This window comes from Mandrillus leucophaeus, unplaced genomic scaffold, assembly GCF_000951045.1.
Source record: "Mandrillus leucophaeus isolate KB7577 unplaced genomic scaffold, Mleu.le_1.0 Scaffold411, whole genome shotgun sequence".
In the NCBI taxonomy this organism is placed as follows: domain Eukaryota; kingdom Metazoa; phylum Chordata; class Mammalia; order Primates; family Cercopithecidae; genus Mandrillus; species Mandrillus leucophaeus.
In genome coordinates this window covers 760845-786558 of record NW_012104377.1, presented here as the reverse complement: position 1 = coordinate 786558, position 25714 = coordinate 760845, and the positions used below count along the sequence as shown (strand labels likewise).

Genomic DNA, 25714 nt, shown 5'->3' with positions numbered 1-25714 from the left:
GATGAAGCTTTAGTCTGCTGGTTCCTGTCAAGAAATCTAGAGGTAACGGTGGGGACTTTAAGCAAAATCATGGCTGATGTGTTCAAGTACTGCATGCAGCTGAGAGTGGGGTGCTGTAGGACATGCAGTTTGATAGCAGCATAAAATCCAGAATCACTGCCATCGAAGGTGTAAATGAAAGCCGTAGAGGAATAAGTAAAATCATTACTGAGCAGTGCCGAGGCAGGAGAAAATAAATTGGAGGTTGTATGTAGGCGGCTACAGCATTATGGGTGAGGTGGAGTGTCTGGGGGAACAACTGTAAATTGATGGGCATCCTGAAGGAAAGAAAGTACATAGGTAGATGGCTTCAGTGAGAATGGAGAGGAGTTTGTTGCCTTGTTTTGTTTGTTAAAAGGACTGGAAAAACATGCTCTTCAAAAACATGCTCTTCAAGTGTAAAATGGAGGCAAGAAATGCTGGAGTGGCCTCCAGGCCCAGAGATGATAATAATAGCTACTGTTCATTGAGCACTAAAGGATGTATTGGAACTGTTCTACACACTTTATAACAAATCTGTGAAATCAGAGCCTTGTAAGAGTTAGCTGGGAGAATGCACAGCTCCTGTGTGTAAGGACCACCAGCAAAGCCAAGTTTCAGTTAACATAAAAAGTTGGAGGAAAGGATTTAGTGAAAAGAAATGAAACTTTAGTTAGAAGGAAAAGAGTGGGTAGATGTTTTCCTTCTAACAGGAAAAGATCAGTGTTTCCCGTCTTCGCCTGGACGTGGTGTCACCTGGGATTCGTGGTAAAATACAGATTCTGACTCAGAGTTCTGATTCTGGAAATTCTGATTCAAAGTTTGGGTGGGCCTTTAATTCATTTTTTAAATAAGCTCCTCAGGATCATAGAAGTTTGGGAAACACCGGTATGGGGTATAATTGCTGGTGTTAGAAACTGGGTCAGCAGAAGAGAATGCCAGATACGAGGGATGAGAGGGAGGGAAGAGGGAAAGAACCAGCACTCAGATGAGCCTAAAAGGTTGGGAGGGAGATCCCCAACCCTATACTCAAAGATAAGGGGCTCCAAGTCTCTGATCTGGTAGAAGCCCACAAGGGACTGGAGACCAGTCCTCACACCCTACCAACTCCGGTAGCCAAGTGGAGTCTTCTGGCTCATGTCTTTAAAAAATGACATGAGAGCACACAGAACATCAGGTCCCTCTAATCAGTTTTGATATGGAGACCAAGTATCACATGGTGTAATCCAATTTTGTTTTGTGTTGTTTTGTTTTGTTTGGGGATGGAGTTTTGCTCTTGTTGCCCAGGCTGGAGTGCAATGGTGAGGTCTTAGCTCACTGCAACCTCTGTCTTCTAGGTTCAAGTGATTCTCCTGCCTCAGCCTCCCGAGTAGCTGGGACTGCAGCCATGTGCCACCGCGCCCAGCTAATGTTTGTATTTTTAGTAGAGACGGCGTTTCATCATGTTAGCCAGGCTAGTCTTGAACTCCTGACCTCAGGAGATCCACCTGCCTCAGCCTCCCAAAGTGTTGGGATTACAGGCGTGAGCCACTGCGCCCAGCCTATATAATCCACTTTTAGGGTTAAAATATGTCCTTCTCTGAATCACCACCTCACCCCACAAAAGCAACTTATGCCTGCCACCAGACACCTAAAATCCTTTGTAGGGGGGGTCAAGGGTCCACCACCCTCTCACAGTTATAACAGACTTAAAATGCAAAAGCCAGAAAGAGAGGATGCATTGAAATTCCTTCACAGCACAGTGAAGCCATCAGTCAACCGGTGTAAACTCCTGATCTTAGTGCCCTGAACAGGTAGGATGAACAAAGAGATTTGAATCCATTGGAGGTCTGGGTACTGAATACTTGTTGTCAGCCACCTGCCTAAGGGAAACAGAGGTGGGAGGGAAAAAAGAAGAAGGAGTCAAGTAAGTGTAATTTTTCTTTGTTTTACCTCAGAAGGCTCAAGGCTAGCCTGTTTACATTCAGAATAGAAAAGCCAAAATGAGAGCTGCATACTGAGGTATTCTTACTCTGCTGGAGCTTACCAAGGCACAGCTTCTCAGGAGTGAGTGTAGCTTCTCAGGAGTGCAGCTTCGCCATGCTCCCAGGGCTGGAAGTTAGCAGAAAAGGGACATGATACTTTTTTTTTCTTTTTGAGACGGAGTTTCATTCTTGTTGCCCAGGCCGGAGTACAATGGCACGATCTCAGCTCACCGCAACCTCTGCCTCCCGGGTTCAAGTGATTCACCTGCTTCGGCCTCTCAAGTATTTGGGACTACAGGTGTGCACCACCACACCCAGATAATTTTTATATTTTTAGGAGAAATGGAATTTCACCGTGTTGACCAGGATGGTCTGAATCTCTTGACCTTGTAATCTGCCCACCTCAGCCTCCCAAAGTGCTGGGATTACAGGCGTGAGCCACCACACCCAACCTTTTTTTTTTCTTCTTTCTTTTTTAAGGAGAAAAGAACTGTCTCTGGGTACTTCTAAAGCAGCTGCTGATAGACTCTGAGTAAGAGTTATCAGTAGGTTCCTTCAAAGTCTTGAATCAGGAAGCCACGAAAAAACTTCTGAGAAAAAGTATGGAGGGGAGTTTGAGAGGGCTAAATACTGATTCTCGCAGACTTTGATTGAAAAATTGTACTGAATTTGAAACATATGAGCAATGGTTGTTCTCAAAGGCTCCGTAATTCAGCTAGTTCACTACATACTCACTGAACTGCCTCTGGTTTTGCTTCAAATCCCTGCCACCACCAAAAATGTTACAGGCAATCAAATACGGGGTTATAATTTATGGATATTAATATTGACAGGCAGACAGGTCCCTCCTCTCAGAATTTCATGGGATTGGCCTCCAGTGAACCTGGACATTTGAAAAATGTTAGGTGAAATCTGTGTGTGCATGCTGAATCTTTAGGGACAAATCCGAATGTACCCATGTTCCATGATTATGGTGAAGTCTAGTAGTATTATATTTGGGTTTTTTGTGTTAAGAAAAAAAAGCCATAGACTCTTATATTAACCAGTATATAGGCAAAGAGAAGATAAGAGCTATTATTTTATATTATTTTAAAATATAATTTCATAAATGACTTCTGTATTACCCACACTCTTTAGCAAAATTTGGCTAATTCTCTACTTACTATGCACAATCCTAGTAATTGGCAAAGAAAAAAAATGGCAGCATCTTATATCTCTGCATTAATTTAAATTAGCAAGTATTACAGTAAGAGCTTTTATTACTTGAATACTTGTTCTTAAAAATATATGTGTGGGGCCAGGTGCAGTGGCTCACGCCTATAATCCCAGCACTTTGGGAGGCCAAAACGGGCAGATCACAACTTCAGGAGATTGAGACCATCTTGGCTAACACGGTTAAACCCCGTCTCTACTGAAAAGATAAAAAATTAGCCGGGTGTGGTGCCACATGCCTGTAGTCCCAGCTAGTCAGGAAGCTGAGGCAGGAGAATCGCTTGAACCCAGAAGGCGAAGGTTGCAGTGAGCCAAGATCACGCCACTGCACTCCAGCCTGGGTGACAGAATGAGATTCTATCTCAAAAAAAAAAAAACAAAAAAACAAAAAAACCAAAAACCTATATATATATATATATATATAAAATATATATGTGGACATTGCCCATGGTATACAGTACACACAAAATTCACAATTTTTTGTCACAATGACAACTGCTGTTCATATTTGCATTTCTTCAATCCTTGCTAATCAAAATCAAGTGTTCCATAGTAGATCTACTAATTACGTATGTCGTTAAATAGTAACTTCCTCAAAAGACTGTGTTCAAAGTAGATAATGCCAAGCTTTGGAAGGTTGGAAGGTAGTATATATTTATGGCTTGCACGTATCTACTAATTTGTCTCCTCTAATTTTACCCATTTCTGCTTGTCATCTTTATCACTTCTTTGTACTGTTTGAGAGTAATCCTTCCAGCTAGCACCAATAGCAGTCTTCGCGTCTGCATTGCTTATGCTCTAGCTTCACGTCCATTTCCTTTGAATCTAATGATTTCCCAACCAGTAAAAGCCCATGGGGAGTGGTATGTATTTGTAGATACAGGTAAATTAATAAACCTATGTCTGAAAAGCTCAGAAACATATAGACAATGTATATATTTCTGTTTGGGGGAGGTCTGCAGTTAATGGGTAGGAAAGGTGAATTAGTACAAGGTCTAACAAGAAATTAGAGGGATGCATCAAGCAGAATAGAAATAACTATGCATTTCCTTCTTTAACCTTTTCTAATCATTTCTTACCTTCTCCTTTTCCTTCTTTTTGTTTTAAAACTTTTTAATTCTAGACTACCAGAAATTTGCAATAAAGTGGTACAATTTTTGTATACTTTTTACCCAACTCCCCCTAATGTTAAAATAGTGCCTAACTATGGTACAAGGACCAAAACTAAGAAATTAACATGGTTACAAAACTATTAACTAACCTACAAACCTTATTTGAATTTCACCAGTTTTTCCATTAATGTCCTTTTCCTATTTCAGGATCTAATCCAGGATACCACTTTGCATTATTTGTTATATCTCTTTGGTCTCCTATGCTATGTGACAGTTCCTCCTTTTTTCCTTGCTCTCATGACCTTGTTACTTTGGAATGTAGTAGTCAGTTCTTTTGTAAAATGTCCCTCAGTTTGGATTTTTTTAAAATCATGATTAGACTGAGGTTATGCATTTTTGGCTTGAATACTGCTGAAGTGATATACTCTTCTTAGGAAGTACATGATGTTGATATATCTTATAACTAGTGATATTCATCTTGATCATTTCATTAAGCCATGTCTGCTGGGTTTCTTCACTGTAAAGTCTTGATTTTTCCCTTTGTAATTAATATATATCTTGGAGAAGATATTTTGAAACTATGCAAATATACTGTTTCTTCTCATACTTTCACCCACAACTTTTCTCATCCGTTAGTGGTTCTTGTCAGTAGCAATCGTTACCACGGTGTTTCAATGGTGATTTCCTGTTGCACTAATTCCTTCTACATTAATTAATTGAAATTCTTCTCTAAGATAGAGCTATACTTTCTCCCGCCACTAATGTCTTTATTCAATTATTTATGTCATTATAGATTCATAGATATTTATTTTATTCTAAGGGTTATAATCTAGACCTATCATTTATTTTGTTGTTCAGATTATTCAGTGTTGGCCACCGGGAGCATTTTCAAGATAACTCCTGTTCCTTTTTAACTTGTCCATACCTTTTGAATAAGTTTCTTATTTTTTGGCACTGTGAAATGCTGTCAGTTTACCTCATCGGTTCGCTGCCACAGCCCAGGAATCAACCACTTCTCCAAGGAAGGCTGGTTCCTTTATTGTAGAAACCAAGATCTGAGCTCTAAGAGTACTCATTGCTTGAGTATCATTGTTACTAGACTCTCTCAGGAAACAGAACCTGGAACGTTTACATACATACATACATACATAGATCTAAACTATATATACACATATCTATATTACTTCCGAATCTGTATGCACATTAAAAAACTGTGAGTTTATACTGATACCTCCAATTCTAATCCAACACCGCAGTATTCATTCCAGCCTCTTCCTCCCTTTCTTTATTTGTAACTTCTTTCTCCTACGGTGAGAAAACTGGCTCTGATTATGTGCAATATAATTATTTATTTGTTCAACCCTCATATATTCATAAAGTTTTTTCAGTATTGCTAATCCATACCCTAGTACTAACCAGAGCACAGTATTTATGTACGTTTCTTTTTGCCTTTAGCTTTGTGGTATTTTCTCAAAGTACTGTTTTCTAATGATACTTAGTTCTTTTCTTTCTCAAGTCCTTCAGTGTGGTTATGTTAGTTGTTTGTAATATCATTAGCTTCACTTGTTACAGTTTGTATTCCTGTTTGGGTTCCCTCCATATCTTGGTTGATTGTTTTAATGTACATATGGTGATATTCACTCTGTTGTATACAGTTCTATAGGTTTTGACAAGTGCAAAGAGTCATGTATCCACAGTCATGATACAGAATAGTTCCATAACCCCAGATCTCCCCCTCATCCCCTCACAGTCACTGATCTGGTTTCCATCTCTGTGGTTTCATCTTCCCTGGTATGTAATGAATGGAACCAGGAAATATGTAGCCTTTTGGATCTGGCTTCTTTCATTAGCAAAATGCACTTGGTGTTCATAGGTTGTGGTGTGAGTAGTATACCATCGCGTGGATGTTTACTTCCTTCTTCTAACCTAATTTGTGGTTCTTGCCCATGCATCTCATGTCTATATTTATAAAATTACCCATGGGCTTGATGCTTGTTGGATTGCTCCTTGGGACTCTGAAACTATGACTTGAAACTATGTTTTTTATCTCTCCTTAGCACAGCTTACCTCACTTCATCTTATTTACTGTAGTTACTTGCCACAACCATCAATCATTTTAACATTCCAAGGAGGGTTACAGCCAACTCTTAATTATTTTTGGTAAGTTTGACAGAGAGAGAATGGATAATGGAAATCTTCACATAATCCGCAAACCTTGTAATAGCTACTTCTTCTTACCTCAACTACTTAAAGGTAGCAAAATTGACTCATTTTAAGTTTTATATCCTTTCGCTTCCTTTACTCATCCTCTGGTAGAAGCACTAATGAGTCCTCAGGTGACCATAAAAATGGAAAGACAGAGAAAAAGGGGAAGCACAGGCTGTGGGTAATCTACATAGGAGATAAAAAGCCTCTGAGTCACTGAGAATTGATGACACTCTAGTAAAATAGATCTGAGTAGGGATTTTGTGTCTTTGACTTATTTTTGATTCCTATATAATGCTTTGTACTTGTTGATTCAATGATGGACTTATGGTCAGTCCTAAAAGTCCACCCAAAATAATATATTCCTACTCAGAAACTGCCAACCTCCTAGCTCTGTTGTCTTTCCTAGCTGTGTCTATGTGCTCTCCACTGCAAAGCATGAGGTTAATTTGTGGTACGGGGAGAATCTTAATTGCATTAACGCAGGCATTTGTAACTTAACATCCATGGATAGGTACACATAGTCTTTTGGGAATCTGTGAACTCTTAGAAATTATAAATAGAAGTGTATACACATTTCCTGGGAGAGAGAACCATAGTTTCCATCAGAGTTCAAAAGTGTAAAGCAAACAAAATTAAGGCCTTTGACCAGCAAGATCATCTATAGCACTCCTCTAATGCTGAGGTAGTAACTCTGAGAGCCCTCATGCTCTGTTTCTTGGAGATCTTCCTTTGGACTCTAGAAACATTCACTATTCACTAGACTATAAATTCCTTAAGAGAAAATATTGAACTTTTTTTTTTTTTATCTCCAGCACCTCACATTAGAGCCTGATATTTAATAGGTATTTGAAAAATACTTCCTGAATTAATTTGATATTTTTAGGCTGATAGGATTTCTTAGTCTACTGATATAATAAGAAATGTGATTAGCTTATGTTGTTTGTGAGATACATAATTTAGTTTGCAGGAATCCACAAAGCTTTGTCATATATTAGTTAATTAGCTAATAAATCACCAAATTCAAGTGAGTTTATGCAGTACTTTTTTTCTAGTACTTTTTATAGTCACGCCACATGCCTTTCTTTCCTAAATCCCTGTAAAACATAGAAATATATTGTCCCTTCTCTTGCTACCTGATAGAGGGAGAGTTGGACTGATTTTAAAAAGATCAATATGCAGTATGAAATCTTAACCAAAATGTTTTATTTTAGTGTTTTAAACTTTGGTACACAGTCTAAACTGCAAAACTGTATTATTATTTAGAATGGACATGTTCTAGCCTGATTAATTTCTAAATTCCTCTAGAGGACTTTCTGGAAAAACACTGATAATCCGTACGTTCAGTATTCTAAAAACATACGTAGCCTGAGTTTTGGAAGCCTGGTGTGATTCTGCTTCATCTACCAAGTGCTACCCAATGACTCTCACCGTGCTAATCTCTCTTTTACATCAGATAATGATACCATTCAAAGGTAGCACAGCCCCATGTTGTCTGTGTCAGTTCTGAGCCTTCTGATTCAACGTTAGCTGAGGCCTAAGCCAGTAGCTACCAGTCAGTGAAAAGCTCAATGAGGTATACTTATTTAGGGAAGCTACATTAATTAAAATGCATATATTTGTACATCTAAATATATAGGTGTTTCAGTATACCAATATTTTGCAAACTAGCATCCCACAGCCTGAATTTGACCCATGTAGACCTTATTTGGAAGCCACAGACTATTAATTTTTTAAAAAATCTGAGCCAGTATTTTAAAATCAAGGTATTTCACAAAAGCAAATGTTTAATTTCAAAAATATTTTTAGAAGAAATCACTGGCTCATGTTTAAAACTTTCTCTATAAATTTAAGTTTCATGATAGGCTTTTATATTTTCTAAAATTTTCATTTAGAACTCTAGATCTGCAATTCTGCAATATTACAAAGTCTGGAATCATGTTTTGTCTTTCACCTGTGAAAATGTTACTGTTAATCCACATATGGTCAACAAAACTGGCATTGAGCTGTTTTTCTGGGAGAAGTGATGGATTCATGCTGCTCCATCCACATATTTTTGACAAGTGCCCTTTTGACCACTGGCATGTATTTGTAAGACTGTCTGGGGTTGGGAGGAGAGCCTGTGGTTATGGAAAAGATCCAAGTTAACTGGCCCACACAGGGGAGCCAACCCATGACCTTGACCCCATTACCACAGTGTTCTAACCAATTGAGCTAAATAATTGAGTAATTGTTTCTTAGCAATCTGATCAAATCAGATGGCTTATAATAAGACTCTGTCTGTGGACAAGGGTGAGGATGTCAGTGAACAGGGAGCTTAGGATAATGGGAAAGTTATCCAGTCCGCAGGTTGGCTGGCATGTTATATTTGGCCAAGTAGTCACTAAATTGTACTTTGTCATTTTGGCTAATTGCATTTCTGAGCAATGAGAACTTACCAAAAAAAATGAAACTTTAATTAAGTAGAGTTTTTTTTTTTAAGGATTCAGATTTTTCAGTTCATAATTGACAACATATGTACAAACACTTGGGGCACCGAGCAGGATGGAAAGCACTTTGTGCTGAGTTGAGGGGTTCAGGTCCCTGTTTGATCCCAGTTACTTAGTGTGATAGTGTGACATTAGGTAGGTCACTTGACTTTCTGAGCTTTGGGAGGGATTAGATAAACATGATCTCACAGATTCCCCTAGCCCTAAGAAACTACCTATTAATTTTTAAACCAATAAAAATATTTTGCAACAAATCTCTTTATAACTAAAAATGAAAATGGAATATTTTTCACAGAGGTAGATAATTAAATAAACAATATTTCAAAAGTGTTTATTGAACAAACTTATTTTTGAAATTTATTGGTGCTTGCATAAAGTCAGTCAGTATATAATATACATATTTCACACAGAAATCCAATACATATATAAATACATAGACCATAGTTCTATGTACTACGTGATTGGTTCTTAATGGCATTTTATATTTCAGAGCACTTATGAATCCCCTTGAAAATGTTGCCTTCTTAAATAATCATTGTTTTAGATGCAAGACATTAATGAAATTGCTTTGGAATTACTATTCATGAATCTTCTGATTTGGGTCCATTAATATGGCCTTTGTAGAACTACCTCTCCTCCAACTTGCTAAGTTAGGTTAGATTAAATAATGTAAGCTCAGGCTTTCCTTAACGAATTGTTCATTTTTCTGGTTCTTCTTTCTTTTCTTTCTTACTAATGCACTCAAATATTACTTTTATAGAACTGAGATAATGGTTGGATTTATTGTTCTTTTATCCAAAGTGATTCTTCCATCACTGGATTGACTGGATTAGTGAGCATGTGGAGCTCAGTAGGATGGGTCCTGGAGAGTGTTAGGGTTGGTGTAAAATGAATGACAACAGCTTAGTCACACTTGAAAAAATATATTGGCTTGAGTTTCCAAATAACCTTCCAAAATGAAAAGCACAAATGCTGTGGGTTTCTACAGAATCAAATATGACTGTAATGTTTGTAAAAAGGATTAGTTATTGGAAGTCACTTCAATATTAGGTGGTGAAGTTTAGAAATACTAAAAATGGGGAGATCAGAAGCATTAAATCCAAAGCCAAATACAGGTTGCAGATGCTCTGGGCAATGGTTGCCAATCCAGCCGTCATCCGAGTGATGCTGCTGGTGTTTCCTGCACCTTCCACAGCCGTTCAGAAACACAGGCTGCCAGTTTTTATGCATTGTGGCAGATTATGAGACACCTCTGTCATCTGGATAAACACGTAGCTGGGCAGAAGTGAAGTTTTCAATATCAGTTCTTTATGTGGTATAATCCAAAATGTATCTCATTTTTAAAAAGAGCTCCAGAGATGAAGAAACACTCTCTGGTAAATTTACTTGATTGAGAGTCACCCACATTTCTTTTAAAGGTATGCTCACCAGAGACCCCATCTGGAATGTTCCAGTCAGAGGCTCAGACCTCTGGTTGATTTAATTATGTGCTTCCTAGGATTGTGCATTTAATTACATATACAGAACAATTCCTAGCACCAGTTTCTTTTGTTATTCTGTGAGAACACTGGCAGCCATTTTGAACTGTAGAAGAGTATTCTGCATCTGCAGAAATTACTCATCTGTGGTATTGAAGAAAGGAAAAATTAACCATTGGTACAGGAAAGGGAGGAAGAATAAAATATACTTACATAGCAGAATAGTAGTTTCACAGTCTAGTAGACAAGCAAATAGGAGGCTGATGCTGTGGACAGACTATAAATCAATTTCTGATTTCTTTGGTCAAACTGTAAATCATCACTATGTGCTAAGCTACTATGCATTTCCAGGTGACAGTATACAATACTTTTGTGATTGTGTGTTATTTGTAATAGCTCTTTCTGAATTACAGGTGATTAGAAAACCCTGTTAGAAATCAAGTTGTTGTTGTTTAATTCTGGATGTATTTGCTTTAGTGATACCACGCTGCTGGAGAATGGAATTGTATCTACTTTTATGATACTATATTAAAATCCCATGGGAAATCTATTTCTATGAAAAAAAAAATGTTGTCTTTTGTTCAGGCTTCTCTGGATAAAGGGGAATTGTTGTTGGTCACAATGGCCCTGAAATGACTGTCCCATCACACTAGGTCAGCTTCTTCCAGATAAGGCACTATGGGTCCTGGAGGGTGCCTACAATATTTATGATGTGGTTCAATGAATGGATAACAACTTTACTTAAAATAATGAATTACTCCTCATTTTGCAATTGATAACTCTGTCTTACTCATAGATCCCAAATTTCTAAACTAAGGAAAGAGGGGGCAGTTCTAAACTTTTAAGAAATGAATGGAGATCCTTGCAGGCAACATTAGTTTGACAAATTTCACAGAGCGTAGTCTTACGTAGAATTTCATCTGAGACATTCAGGGTATGCATTTTTTTTTTCTAAGTTTATTGGTAGTTGAGAATCAGTTCCATTTTATGGCCTACTTTTAAGGTACTTACAGAATAAAAAGAGATATTAGTTAACTTTAAATCTGACATTAAAATATTAAAACCTGATCCCTTGCCTTACAAACTAAGTTAGGGCTCATATTTTCCAATTACCTCTTTCTTCAAAAGAACTCTTCTATGAAAGAGTACATACAGATGGAGGTATTATTATTATTTTATTTTTATTATTTTTTGAAATGGGGTTTCACTTTTGTCACCTAGGCTGGAGTGCAATGATACTATCTCGGTTCACTGCAACCTCCGCCTCCCAGGTTCAAGCTCTTTCTTCTGCCTCAGCCTCCCAAGTAGCTGGGATTACGGCACATGCCACCATGCCCAGCTAATTTTTGTATTTTTAGTAGAAACAGGGTTTCACCATGTTGGCCAGGCTGGTCTCGAACTCCTGACCTCAGGTGATCCCCCTGCCTCGGCCTCCCAAAGTGCTGGGATTATAGGCGTGAGCCACCGTGCCTGACCTATTATTTAAAATTCTCTTAATGGTGGGATGCAATCTAATGTCAAAGATGTGTAGCATCAGAACTTTAGAGAGCAAAGCAACAACTTCACACATATATTTATTTGATACTTTAGATTAAGGAGGCCATAATTTATGAAACTCTGGAATGAAAGGTCTAAGTATGAGATAGACATCATATTTTTCATAGAAGACATCTTGCAGATTAATCATCTTTAATGATGGCTTTGGGTTTAAATTTCATTCTAGGAATAAATTTGAGTTCTGTTGAATTGAGACATCTCAGAAATTAGCCCCCAACAATTTTCCTTATTCAAAATTGCTTTTACATTTATGGAAAACAAAACAAACTTTTTAAAAACCAAAGTTGAGAGCTTTCACCTTTTAATAACAGTTTCAAACTTAATATAGTTTATTAAGAATTAATATAATAACTCTTTTTTTATTGTTTAAGCCTCTCTTACAAGGTCTACCATGCATTAATTATTTTTCTTCTTTTGTGTTTATACAATAAATGCTTGACGAAAAAAAAAGCTACATGATTTAAGATTTTTATGGCACAATGGAAAAGTTTCTTACCCCCAGGGGAAAAACAATTCTGAGATGTTCTCATTGTCTTTTCAGGCAAAATTTTATATATTAGAAAGAAGAAGAAGAATATGAAAAAAAAGCTCTAGTTATACTTTTTGTGACGTGCAGCAGGTTTGGAATACATAGAACATGAAAGAATATTACATGAGCTATAGAGGGTTAATGCTGTGTGTTCTTAATTTTAAATTTCAGATAAATATGATTTCAGCTTTGATCCTACATAGACTAATTCTTTTGTCACTCAACTAATTAATTCAGTATGCTAAAGAAAAGATGCTAATTTGGGCATCAAAGAAGTGATAATTTTTTTTTTGTTTAATCAGAGTTATAAAGATAAGTTTTACTCCCATTAGACTGGGTCTGGAGCTCAATCATTTTATTCTTGTTTAGTGCAGATGAATTCCATAGAAAATATGCCCTGTTTCTCTTAACATCTGAAGATAAGATGGAAGAGTAGGATTCAGGATTCCCGTTAAAATGGTCCTTTGCAAGGCAGTTGTAAAAAAAAAAAAAAAAAAATTCATTTCTTCATATCGTCCATTTGTTCTTCATGCGCATAACAAGGCAGACACCATGATCTGTTTGTTCTGATCATGGAATATATACAAATTGCCTGTGTGTCACTTTATGCTGTGGAATGTAAGTTGTATTTGATGTTTTATTTAGAGACTACAGATGAGGCCTCCAGCTCCCACAGAATTTTTAGTTAGCCCTTGTTGGATTTATTTTCTTTGACATTAGTCAGTTTTTTCCTTTCTGGGCAATTTGCTGAGATGACCCCATTTGCCTGTGAATGGTAACTTCAGAGCTGTTTCCTGTGGGGACCATTTCCTTCTGCAGGATGAATCTGTGGCCAGTGTGGAGCAAGCCCGGGCCAACTGGGCCTGGGAAGGGCAAGTCAAACGGGCAACCTCCCACAGTTGATAGAAAGTTTAGCAGTGAAGTATGGTTTGGTCTCGAAACACTCTTTCCTTTCCTAGTTTTTGGGTTTCCGGGACAAAGGAGGTAGAGAAAAGGGAAGGAAAGAGGAAGAAAGGGATGTTGTGGGTGCACAAATGCAAAGGCAGTATCTGGCTGTTGACTGAAGTCTGAATTCCAGTCAAGTGATGTATTTGAGTCAGTGTTGGGGCTTTATGCACAGGCCATCAGTTGTGTCTATTTACTCAACCAGCCTTCAGAACAGCCCGAAGATCCACTTAAAAATAGTAATCATAAAATGAAGAAGACATACATTCTACTGCTTTGAAATAAGTAAACATTTAACAAAAAGAAAAGCTTTTTTAACTATTAAGAAAACAAGAAATGCAAAAAGATCTGTTTCTGTAATGCTCCTGTTAAATGTCTTTCCCAGAAATCGTACGCATTTCTTCTGAGTCACTAAGGCTCTTGACTACCATGTTTTGAAGCCAGTGAAAGTGTATGAAAGCAATTAATCAAAGTTCACTGCGCTCCTGAAGAGTATTTCTTCTTCTGGAAGGCAGAGGGGTAGAATAACTTAAAACTCAGTGACAGTTAATAAGCTTTTTAGAGTCCCTGTGTGGATCTGAAAATCATACCTTATTAGAATCTTTATCTTTCTTGCCCACTCATTCATGCTTATTTTTATTTAAATTTAATTTCTGGCCTTTTTTTCATAAGTTTCTCCCTTTTTCCACCCTAACAGAGTGCTGCTTTAATAATCTCAGAGCACAGTTTTTATTTGCTACAAAAAGCTCAGCAAAAGCAATATCTAGTGTCTAACAAATTTCTTAACTATTCTTACAAAATGTCCATTCAGAGACTCTCTGTTTTGTTTGTTTGGTTTTAAAAATATTAGTTTTTGGTAATATGTGTTTTACTTTACTTTCTGGACCCTCTAGAATTATTTTTAACGTATCTGGTATTTCTAAATCCATTGCATTTCCTAGCCCCTCGGTGTGGGGAAAGCAAATTAGCTCAAGGATTCCCAGCAGCTGAATTTAGCTAGAGAGCTGCTTAAGGCTCTCCCCGGCAGATGTTTTATCCACTTAGAAGTCGTAGAATGTTATAGGACCTCCCTGCTTTTTAATCCTAAAAACAAACATCAACATATTTGAGATCTGAAGATTCCCTGATTCAGAATGAAAAACTGCCATGACCACCAATTTCAGAGCCACATTCTAGGAATGAGTGACAACCCAGAGAAAAGTAGCTGCTAAAGCTTGGCTGGATAAAAAGGTTGGCCTTAAGGCGGGTAGCAGATACAGATATCAGTGGGATTAAACAGGTTTGTTGTTTTCATATAGCTTGTCATCATCTTGGAAACATATAAACATACCCAGGATAAATGTCTAAACAACATATCAAAATTTAAAACTTTAATTAGAAAACTTAATTTCAGGGCTTCAACTGCCTGACCCAGTTAGGATTAATTAGGAAGATTTTTAATATTGAGTTTGTCTTTCATTATTAAAGCATCAGCTCACTCAGTCTCTACTTGTGTATACATCCTACAAGGCAAATCCCTATCTACTTTTGCATGCCACGGAATGGATTTAAAAAACACAGCCCTACTGTTGTGAAAAGCATCCTGGGTTTTGTAGCACTTTGCCTCCCTCCTTAAAAGCTACAGGCTTAGCCAAGGCAGTGTGGGGGACCAGAAATAGAATTAGAATATCTTTCCTTCTTAATCAAGATTGATTTGCAACAAACACAAATCTGTTTATTATTCTATCAATAATATTAACATGAAAGTGAGTAATGCCCTTAGGGACCCTCAAAAGGGGGTTGGGATGGGAACTCTAATTGGTCAATTTTCACTGAATTTTTATCAGACCCATTAACTCTCAAGTACAATGGAACCATGTGAGATAAACAAGAAAAGACCTTTGTGACACAGATTTTAGAAGCAGAAGCTGCAGTGCACAAAACCATATGAGATTACAATACATGGAAGTTAATTTCATCAGCATATGCATATGCTAATTCAGAACCCAATTTAGAATACATCCGACAACAGAAACCTCTTATAGGGTGGATTTCAGAATCAACTATGGAAATAGTAGTAAAGGGCCTATGAACTTCTCTGCCCTTATATTTTGCTTGAGCTATTTCAAACTGTGTAATTTATAAAATGGTAAGGAGCTATCATGCCTAGTTTGTAAGACAGCTAGTTACAGAGTGGACAAACCATTATCCAAGTCCAGATAATACTATGACTGTGAAGTTTGTAGGTTTTCACATGTGACATTGTTCCATAGATGTCAGACTTTAATATTAGCAATGACTAGATGTTGTAGTTTTTTCCAAATGCATCATTGACACCCAAAGATATTTCCTGATTGGAGAAGGAGCTATACAGACTTTGTTTCAAACTTTTCAGCTCTCTTTGGATTCATAGCTAAGCAGCTATTTGGAACAAGAGTGAATGAACTTTTTCCTTGCCTGACTTTTTAGTTCTCACAGGACACTGCTCAGGATCACTTTTGTATAGTGTGTGCACTAAGAGGATGTAGAAGGGTCGGTGGTAATACCTGCGTAAACTGCACAGTGAGATGTGAGAGGAAAGTTGTGGATAGAATGTTGCCTCTTTAAGAAGTGAATTAAATGAGAGAGTAGACGGGAAAAATGCCAGAGGTCAAGCTGTACATATTGTAAATTTGAATCATTCATCAGTGTATGCATGGGAGTCTAGGAGGAATTTGAATGTCATCATTACTTAGAAAAGCCAAGGAAAGAAACAGAAGAAAATATTTGCTGAGAAACTAGAAGAAAACTATTAAGAATAATATTAAAATCTTTATTATATAGAAAACAATAGGATTCTAGGGACTTAGTTTAATCGAGGGGTTAGATATTTACCTGACGATTCATGTTGTTAATGGTTCAATTCCGTGTGCATAGGCTATTGTGATGTGTAGTGGCTGCTCAGTAATGAATAAATGGATGAATGAATGAATGAATGAATGAACCATTATCAAATTCCACTTTTCCAGATGGCTGTTCACAACCTCCCTACCTAGACAATATAACAACATTAGGGAGGTCTGCATGGGGTGTTTTTCTAGAACCCTCCCTGAGTTTTGTGTCTACCTTGTGTAATTCAATCTTTGATTTCTTAAATTCTAAGAGATCTCATTTTATGGATAGAAACCATTTTTCTTATACATGCTGCATCACATTAATTGATACATTAATTGCCCTGGAATTCCTTTACTTCCCCTTTACCAGCACCATAAACAAGCTAGTTTCCTCTCCCAGGCTGCTGCTGCCCTTTCTGAGTCTCCTTCCATCTAAGACTAGTATCTCCAGAGATGCTATCTCTATCCTCCTTCCTTATCAAGAACTTTCATCTCCTATGCCAATGTTCATAGCAGCCTTATTCACAATAGCCAAAAGGTGGAGACAACCCCAAATGTCCATCAGTGGATGAGTGGATAAACAAAATGGGGTTATGTACATGCAATGGAATACTATTCAGCCTTAAAAGGGAATGAAATTCTGACACATGCAACAGAGATGAGTCCTGAAGACCTTCTACTAGGTGAAATAAGCCAGAGACAAATGAATAAATTTTCTGTGACTCCACTTATATGAATTTCACATAGAATAGTCAAATTTATAGGGATGTAAAGTTGAATAGCGGTTACCAGGCGCTGGAGGAAGGAGTGGGCAGTTACTGTAGAGTGGGTACGCAGTTTCCATTTGAGATCATGAAAAATTCTGGACATGAATAGTGTGATGGTTTCTCAATGTGAGTGTGCTTAATGCCACTGAAGTGTACACTGAAAAATGGCTAAAATGGCAAATTTTATGTTATGTATATTTTACCTTAATAAAGAGGGAAAAGAACTTTCTTCTTCTCTGTCCTCCATCTCCGAATTCTCAGTCTCTTTTCCTGTCAGCAACTGAAATGTTCTGTGGTATAACCCAAATTGAAAACCTCCTTCTTCAGCAGCACTCAACTGCACCTGCAGCTACCTCCCTCCCAGCCAACCATCACCCAGTCTGTAATGCTTGTACAGACACTTACACTTACCCACTATTCACTCTTCAGATGATGCCTACATGACTTCTGCTCACACTACTCCGCTGACCCTTGCCAAGGCTATGAATGACTTTATGTTGCCAAATCTAATGAACGCTTTTCAGTCCTCACCTCGTTGGGCATCTCAGCAGCATTCCCATCTGTTGACCTTGTCTGTCTTCTTGCAGCACTCTTTAAACTCTTTTGCAACCAACCACATTCTCTTGATTTTCATTCAGATCTCTTGCTGTTCTTTCTCTGTCTCTGTTGTCCACCTGCCTCTCCCCACACTCCCACTCCTGTCTCTGACCTTTAAGTGTAACAGTGTCTCAGGACTTAGGCCTGAGCTCATCTACTGGAATTTCGCAAAAATATATTACGATAATAATCATGTTTAAAATTGAATTTTTTGATTCCTCTTCATTGACTCACCATTTCCAAATCACTATCTTCTCTTCTCAATGGTCATTTCTCTAGTCCAAGTCACTGTCATCTTTCACTCACTCCTGCAGGAGTCCCCCGAGTCAGTTAAATCACTGGTTTTAGTTATGTTACTGCTTTTACTTTCTGCTTTTTATTTCAGCACCAGGATGGTCTTTTTAAAATATTCATCATGTTGTATGATGAATACAAGTGTTCAACACTTGGTTCCTCTGCCATTTCTCCTCCACTAAATCTATCTCCTAGTTTCCCCACCTAGCTTCTCTGTGCCTTGAATGACTAAGAAATTACCTCCCATCACTCTTAGATTAAACCACAAGCTTCTCTCACACCTGTGCCCACTGGCTTTTCCATCTGCATCCTGACGGAGTTTCCTCTCATCTCCCAGGCTCTGGCCTTCTTTTACTGCTTTGAATACACCAAGCCTTCCCCACTCATGTCCTTTGCATGTGCTGTTTCCTTCACCCTCAAGACTTTTCTCCCACCCTTTGCTTGTCTGGAACTTCTCACTCTTATATTCTCAGCTTAAATCTGTTTTTTCACTGAGGCATTTCCCAATCAGTCACTTCCCTATTATTGTCTCTTCTGACATCCTTTACAGCACTTATCACAACTAACAATTACAGATTTATACTTGTTTGGTAACTGTCTCCTCTGTTAGAATGTAAATTTCATGAGGATATTGTGTGGTTTTGTATGCCAACATAATATTAACCTATATCAGTTGCTTATAATTTCTGACAGCTAGTAGATACCTAATAAATATTTTTTGAAAGAAAGAAAGAGAGAGAGTAAGGAAAGAAGAAAGATTTTCCATGAATCTGTTTCATATGACCTCTATAGAAATGAACAGAGAAATGGACAGGTGTTTTAAGCAAGCTTGTAATTCATGAACATCCAAATTTACATAAAGGATATGTTGAAAGGTGATTTTTCCACTTTACAAAAAAGATCCATCATAAGATTCTTTAAACAGGCTTCCCAGGTACATGTAAAATAAGATTTTATTGATTAAAACCATATGTTTGCACAGAATTTTTAAGGAAAATATCTTTTATATAAAGTAAGGTTGACCTCTAAGCAATTTCCTTAAGGCACCTAGCCCAGAATTGCCAACTCTCAAATTTCTAAGGTAACAGATAATGGGAGGCCTGGAATGCAGTGCATATTTGAAACTCTAGAATATAAAGTAGTAATTTTAGCCATTCAGGGTTCGTGACTTTTCTCACAAAAATAGCTAATGGAAGATAAACCTCCTCAATTCCTCTTTCTATATCTCAGTAAAAGTAAGAGTGGCTGTGAAATGATCCCCACAAAGGCTGCTACAGAAAGGAAAACAAAGGCTTGGAAAGTCACCAAATCGAATCTTTCCCCCTCACTCTCTCCTCCCCTCCTTTACTGCCACTACTGATAATTAAGTTGTCTTATTGAAAAATGAAAAAGAATTCAGTGTGTTAATAAATAAAATGCAATTAACTTCTCTGGGTCTCAATTTCCTCATCTTAACAATGTGGGAGTTGTTTTTTTTTTTTTAAGATTATTGTTTTATAATGCTGTTCTCGAGCCTACCCAAACTTTACAAAATAAGGTAATTTGTAATCATTTTCTCTGGCTAATAAAATAAATCTCACAGCTATTTCTGCCCTTCTTATTGGAAACTTTAATCAAGGATCATGAACTTTAAATCAAAGCATTTATAATATTTGTAGAATTGCTTGATTTGACTGTTATTGGCGGTTCTTGCTAAGAAGAAAATACTTTGCAGAATTTACTTACAACTAACACTTTTTTTTTTTCTTACCAAACATATTCCACTGTGAGGGAAGCATAATGAACTACTGCTGAACTCTAGTACAAGTGAAATATTTTAGCTACCAGAAACAAAAATAATTTATTGGGTGTGGTAATAAAGATCAAGATAGGCTAGGAAATGGTTAGTTTTACCCTCCCAAAACAAGATTGCTTTTACCTCAGAAATCCCAAAACCTGCAAATATGGCAGAAATAATATGGGACATTGGAAAAAAAAAAAAAAAAGCCTAATACCTGAAAAGCTTTTGGCAAAATTTTTTGCCCTCATCAACCTCCTAAAGTGTTATTTCTACCCTGACTCACCACCATATTGAATATTTTGCCCAAACATTACTATATTTAATGACATTTTAAGCAAAAGTTATTTATCTCAAGTGATGTATTGAGCTATTAACTTCTCACATAAACGTACTTAGAGTAATCATGTTGACCCCTAAGACTCTTCTACATGGGTCTGGAATGCTAAAGAGTGTATTCATGAAAACATTATTTAGCTATCTCCTGCTCTGTAGGTTAAAGAGAGGTTTTGAATGTATCGAGCAAATCTGAATTATATTTGAAAGTAAATGTTCTGGCCGGGTGCAGTGGCTCATACCTGTAATCCCAACACTTCGGGAGGCCAAGGCGGGCGGATCACCTGAGCTCAGGAGTTCAAGACTAGCCTGGCCAACATGGTGAAACCCTGTCTCTATTAAAAATACCCAAAAAGTTAGCCAGGCATGGTGGTGGGCACCTGTAATCTCAGCTTCTTGGGAGGCTGAGGCAGGAGAATCGCTTGAACCCAAGAGGAGGAGGTTGCAGTGCAGTGAGCCGAGATTGCACCACTGCACTCCAGCCTCAGTAACAAGAGTGAAACAAAGTCTTGACAAAAAAGAAAGAAAGAAAGTTAATGTTCTTATATTTTTGTCTGTATTTTTTCTCTTTTCCCTACATCTATAAATGATACATGGATATTTCTTCAGTGAAAACAAAAGGAATAAATTCAGAAAGGGAAACAGGAAAGAGAGAAAAGGACAAAAAACCAGACTGGGGGATGATAGCATTAAAGCTGACAGTTGGTTCACCAGAGTCCCAAGACTAGACTGGCTACAACCAAAAAACCATAGTAGGAGTAGAGAGAGATGGAGAGATGGCAATGGAGGGAGAAAGTTCAGGAAAGAATACTTGCTGATTGAAATTGTAAGTTGAGAAATGTGCTGAAGACTGGAAGAGGCTTCTAGGGAAGGCAGGACGATAGCACAATTATTAATATGAGTAATGCCACCTTCCAGGTGTGATACTCAGAGCTCCCACTTGACTAACACACTCTGCTATGAGTCAAATCACAGTCTAGGAAGCTACAAATAGATGCCCATTGCTATGGGATTCTGAAGAAGACAGAAACATGCACTTGTTTTGTGATTCTTCTATTATTCTGGTTGCTTGAAGTACAGGACTTTCTTCAAAATTTATATGTCAGATCCTCAAGTGAGGAGACTCTGATTCTCTGTGTGTGTGCTGGGGCAGGGTTGGGGGTATTAGGCCAGCCCAAGCATGTATAATTTGAAAAAAATCTAAGAATCGCTGGGCATGGTGGCTCATGCCTATAATCCCAGCACTTTGGGAGGCCAAGGCGGGCGGATCACCTAAGGTCAGGAGTTCAAGACCAGCCTGGCCAACATGGTGAAATCCCGTCTCTACTAAAAATACAAAAAATTAGCTGGGCATGGTGGTGCATGCCTGTAATCCCAGCTACTCGGGAGACTGAGGCAGGAGAATAGCTTGAACCCGGGAGGCGGAGGTTGCAGTGAGCTGAGATCACGCCATTGCACTCCAGTCTGGGTGACAAGAGTGAAACTCCATCTCAAAAGAACAAAAACAAACAAAAATCTAGGAATTGCCCCAAGTTTTTTTTCTGGGGGGGGGGTGGTTTGTTTGTTTGTTTTGTTTTGTTTTTTGAGACAGAGTATCACTATGTCACCCAGGCTGGGCTGCAGTGGCACCATCTCGGCTCACTGCAACCTCTGCCTCCGAGGTTCAAGTGATTATCCTGCCTCAGCCTTCCGAGTAACTGGGACTACAGGCATGCACCACCACACCCGGCTAATTTTTATGTTTTTAGTAGAGACAGGGTTTCACTGTGTTGGCCAGGCTGGTCTTGAACTCCTGACCTCAGGTGATCCACCTACCTTGTCCTCCCAAAGTGCTGGAATTACAGGCATGAGCCACCGCGCCTGGCCTCCCCAGGTTATTTAGATAGATAGACAGATAGATAGGATTGGAACTATGCACATACACACTTATACACAAACATACACATGCAGTTAAAATTGCTGCTACTTAATAAAAAGCAAATAATAAATGGGATTAACATAGATTTAAGAAGAATATTTACCTTAACTAAAGATCATGCATAACTGAGTGACTTTTTCTCCTGGTTATTAATAGAGCACCAGGTCATTTTCTTTTTCATGTTTGTTGGTAACAAGAGCATAAGAGATTACATCTGGAGAAAATGTCTACTGGGGAAAATGCCTGTTATATAAGAATATGTCCTAGGAATAATTCAATTGTGTCTTTTTTGTTTTTTGAGATGGAGTCTTGCTCTGTCACCAGGCTAGAGTGCAGTGGTGTGATCTTGGCTCACTGCAACCTCTGCCACCTCCCAGGTTCAAAAGATTCTCCAGCCTCAGCCTCCCAAGTAGCTGGGATTACAGGCGTGTGCCACCACGCCCAGCTAATTTTCATATTTTTAGTAGAGATGTGGTTTCACCATCAGCCAGGATGGTTTCTATCTCTTGACCTCGTGATCTGCCCGCCTTGGCCTCCCAAAGTGCTGGGATTACAGGTGTGAGCCACTGTGCCCAGCCGTGTCTTTTTTATTTCAAATGTGCAGTTTTCATTTTCCTAAAAGTACTAAAACTATATGGTGTTTTTGTAAAGCATCATAATTGCCACTGTGCCCATTTAACTATATACATCCCAGGCACTCAGGAATGCTCAGAACATACTAACCCAAAGAAACCTCCCTTTGTGCGGAATTGTATTATATTTTCATTGTGTTCCAGAGCTGACTCAGGAAGCTGGGGCTGCATTAGAGAGTGATTGTGCATGAAGGAAAGCATACGGGCGGAGATCGGGTTCTAATCTCAGCCCTTCCCTGCCTCTGTTGGGAGATCTTGGTCAAGGTTCAACACCTCTCAGAGCTTTTGGTTCTTCACCGGTAAAATGAGAGCATTGAGCGAGGTGTTCAGTAAGGCCTCTCGTGGCACTGTCGTATAATTCCAGGAGTTTACCTTTAAGTGCCAATGACACTGGAGCTCAGGAAGCCTGCTTAGGAGATTGATCAGTTTTTATTTATATATTAATGATAATTCTTTAGTTTCTCACTATTGCATTAATAGGTCATCATAATTAGTCTTGAATATTTGTCTATCTAAATAATAAGGAAAATTTTCAAATTATGTGTGCTTAGGCTGCCCCTTCTCCCTTACATTTTGTTGACACATACAAAGGGAATCAGAATCTCATCACAGGAGGACCTGACATACACATTTTAAAGAAAGTCCTGGCCAGGTACAGTAGCTTACACCTATAATCACAGCATTTTGGGAGGCCGAGGTGGGCATATCACTTAGGGCCAGAAGTTCGAGACCAGTCTCACCAACATGGTGAAACCCCGTCTCTACTAAAAATACAAAAATCAGCTGGGCGTGGTGGTGTGCACCTGTAATCCCAGCTACTCAGGAGGCTGAGGCATGAGAATCGCTTGAACCCCGGGTGGCGGAGATTTCAGTGAACCAAGATCATGCCACTGCACCCCAGTCTGGGTGACAGGGCGAGACTCACTCTCAAAAAAAAAAAAAAGAAAGAAAGAAAGTCCTACCTCTAAACAACCTGAATCATAGAAGAATCACAAAACAAGCTGATGTTTCTGTCTTTCTCAGACTTCCGTAAAAGCACATGATATTGTGCATGATGCATGATAAATATGAGTGAAAAGAAGGAAGGAAAGAAGGAAAGAAAGAAGACAGAAAAGGGGGAATTTCATAATGGCATTATTTTTCTGCTTTCATTCTCTTATTTTAGTTCCATATTATGCAAAATGATCTTGACTTCCTTCGAATAAAGAAGTATGACTTAATGAGCTCATCCCATAAATATCTTAGCTTTACCGCAAACACAATGTGATTATTGTTAACAACCTTCTCCTTCGTGTTTCACTAGATTTGGAAAGAAGAAAGAGGATAAGGGTGGAAAGGCTGAGCAGAAAGGTGCTCTGAAGCATGGTGGCCTGAGAGAAGAAGAGCTGGAGAAAATGAAAGAAGAGCGTGAAAGGTGAGCAGAAGTGCCGAGACCTTCGTTTTCTTTGACTCTATGGTCTGGGTTTAATTTAGATATTGCAACAGTCAACTGAGAAAATTTCATTTTAAGAAGTATAAGGGTTGACCGATCTGAAAGGAAAGGTGTGTGATACAAAAAGAACCTCCCTTTCTGGACATTTTTATTCTATTTTGAGAAGAAATTTGCTTCATGGTTTTACTATATCAGTGCCTATAATTCCATAACACACTACCACCTGTTTTGACCATAAAAATGCATATTTTCTCTATGTCTTTTTTTTCCCAAAGAAAGGTCATTTGGATATTGATAGTTATAACTATCCAGTTCCCATAGTCTGTTCCTAATGTTGGTCAAGCTGTTGTATACCTTCTTAATTTTATTCTGCAGAATCCGTTTGGGTCCTGTAATTTGAGAAGCGCATGTCCTTCATTCTTTAAATGGACACTGTCTTTTATTAGGCTATCAGTAAGCTGAAGAGTATGTTGCCCATCTGTTAAAGGGCCGGCTTCATTTGCTGGAATAATGCCGGTTTGCAAGAGCTGGATTCTCCTGCTTGAGGAGCTTAATGTTCCGTTTGGACAAGAGGTCCTTCACATATCTTTGATGTTAACTCTGGCACTTATTGCAAGTGGATATGTAAATGTCTGAGTTTCAAACATGTAATTGAATATTCGTATTTCTCCTGAAAATTATTTGCCTTCACAACTAAATGCAGCTTAGAGAAAAACTGAGATTATGACAAAACCAGCATATAACTTTAAGTGTTTGATTCTGACTTCATCATGTATGTACTCAGATTTATACAACTTTTCACTTGCTTATTAGTTACATTAGTTCTAATAGTTTCTAAAGAGGCCGTTCTTGTATTGATTTTATTACTTTAGTATGTGTACTAAGAAAATCATATCTATTCATTGCGTTTTCTAGCACAGAGCAGTCCAAGAGTATCAACTGTTAACCTTTGACCCCTATTTTGTTGTCTGTTCCCGTTGAGAAGGCTGACTTTTTCAATAGCAAGGAAAAAAAGCTATTTAGTCCTTTCTCATTTTTGAGAGGTTGATAAGTTGAGTTCTAAGGTCACTGGAGCAGTTAAAAGGAAATCAAGTGTTTTACATTGTTGTTGACTATTCACCTGACAGAGCTATGCTGAAGACATGAAAGGTATTCTCCATCATAACCTAAGATTCAGCAGTCCTGTAATGTAAAATGTAATCCAGGCTGAGATTTTAATGCATATATTGGCAAAGGCATCTATGTGGGAGTCTACATCATAGATCTTTGCTGCTCCCTCGACTTCTCTTACTGAGGTTACATCCCATGCCTCATCTTCAGGAAACTGAGCTGTTTGCTAGAATGCAGATATCACATATTTGTAGCTCGTACTTGCTTGGGACAGGGGAAAAAAAACTCTTAGTAGCTGGGGAACTGTGTGCCAGCTAGAAAATTGATAACCCATAAAATAAGGGGTTGTCTTTAAGCAAGAGTTCATTTCCTTTCTGGTTTTGCCTTTAGTAGGCAGGTGCCTGAGGGAGTCTTGTTCTTAAAAGCTGAGCTGTAAATTCACTTCAGCTGGCTGTATAGGCTTCGGATCCAATTTTCTTAAAATATGTCT

At 38.2% G+C, this 25714-nt stretch overlaps 1 protein-coding gene across 4 annotated transcripts in view; it reads left to right on the top strand.

Annotated features, from left to right (window-relative positions):
- Positions 1 to 25714, top strand: part of PARD3B (par-3 family cell polarity regulator beta) — a 1095780-nt gene that overhangs the window by 850611 nt on the left and 219455 nt on the right. For all 4 annotated transcript variants that reach the window (XM_011992473.1, XM_011992474.1, XM_011992475.1 and 1 more), the window contains one exon: positions 23986 to 24096. In XM_011992473.1, coding sequence (XP_011847863.1) covers positions 23986 to 24096 — 111 coding nt within the window. The remainder of the gene's footprint in view (positions 1 to 23985; positions 24097 to 25714) is intronic.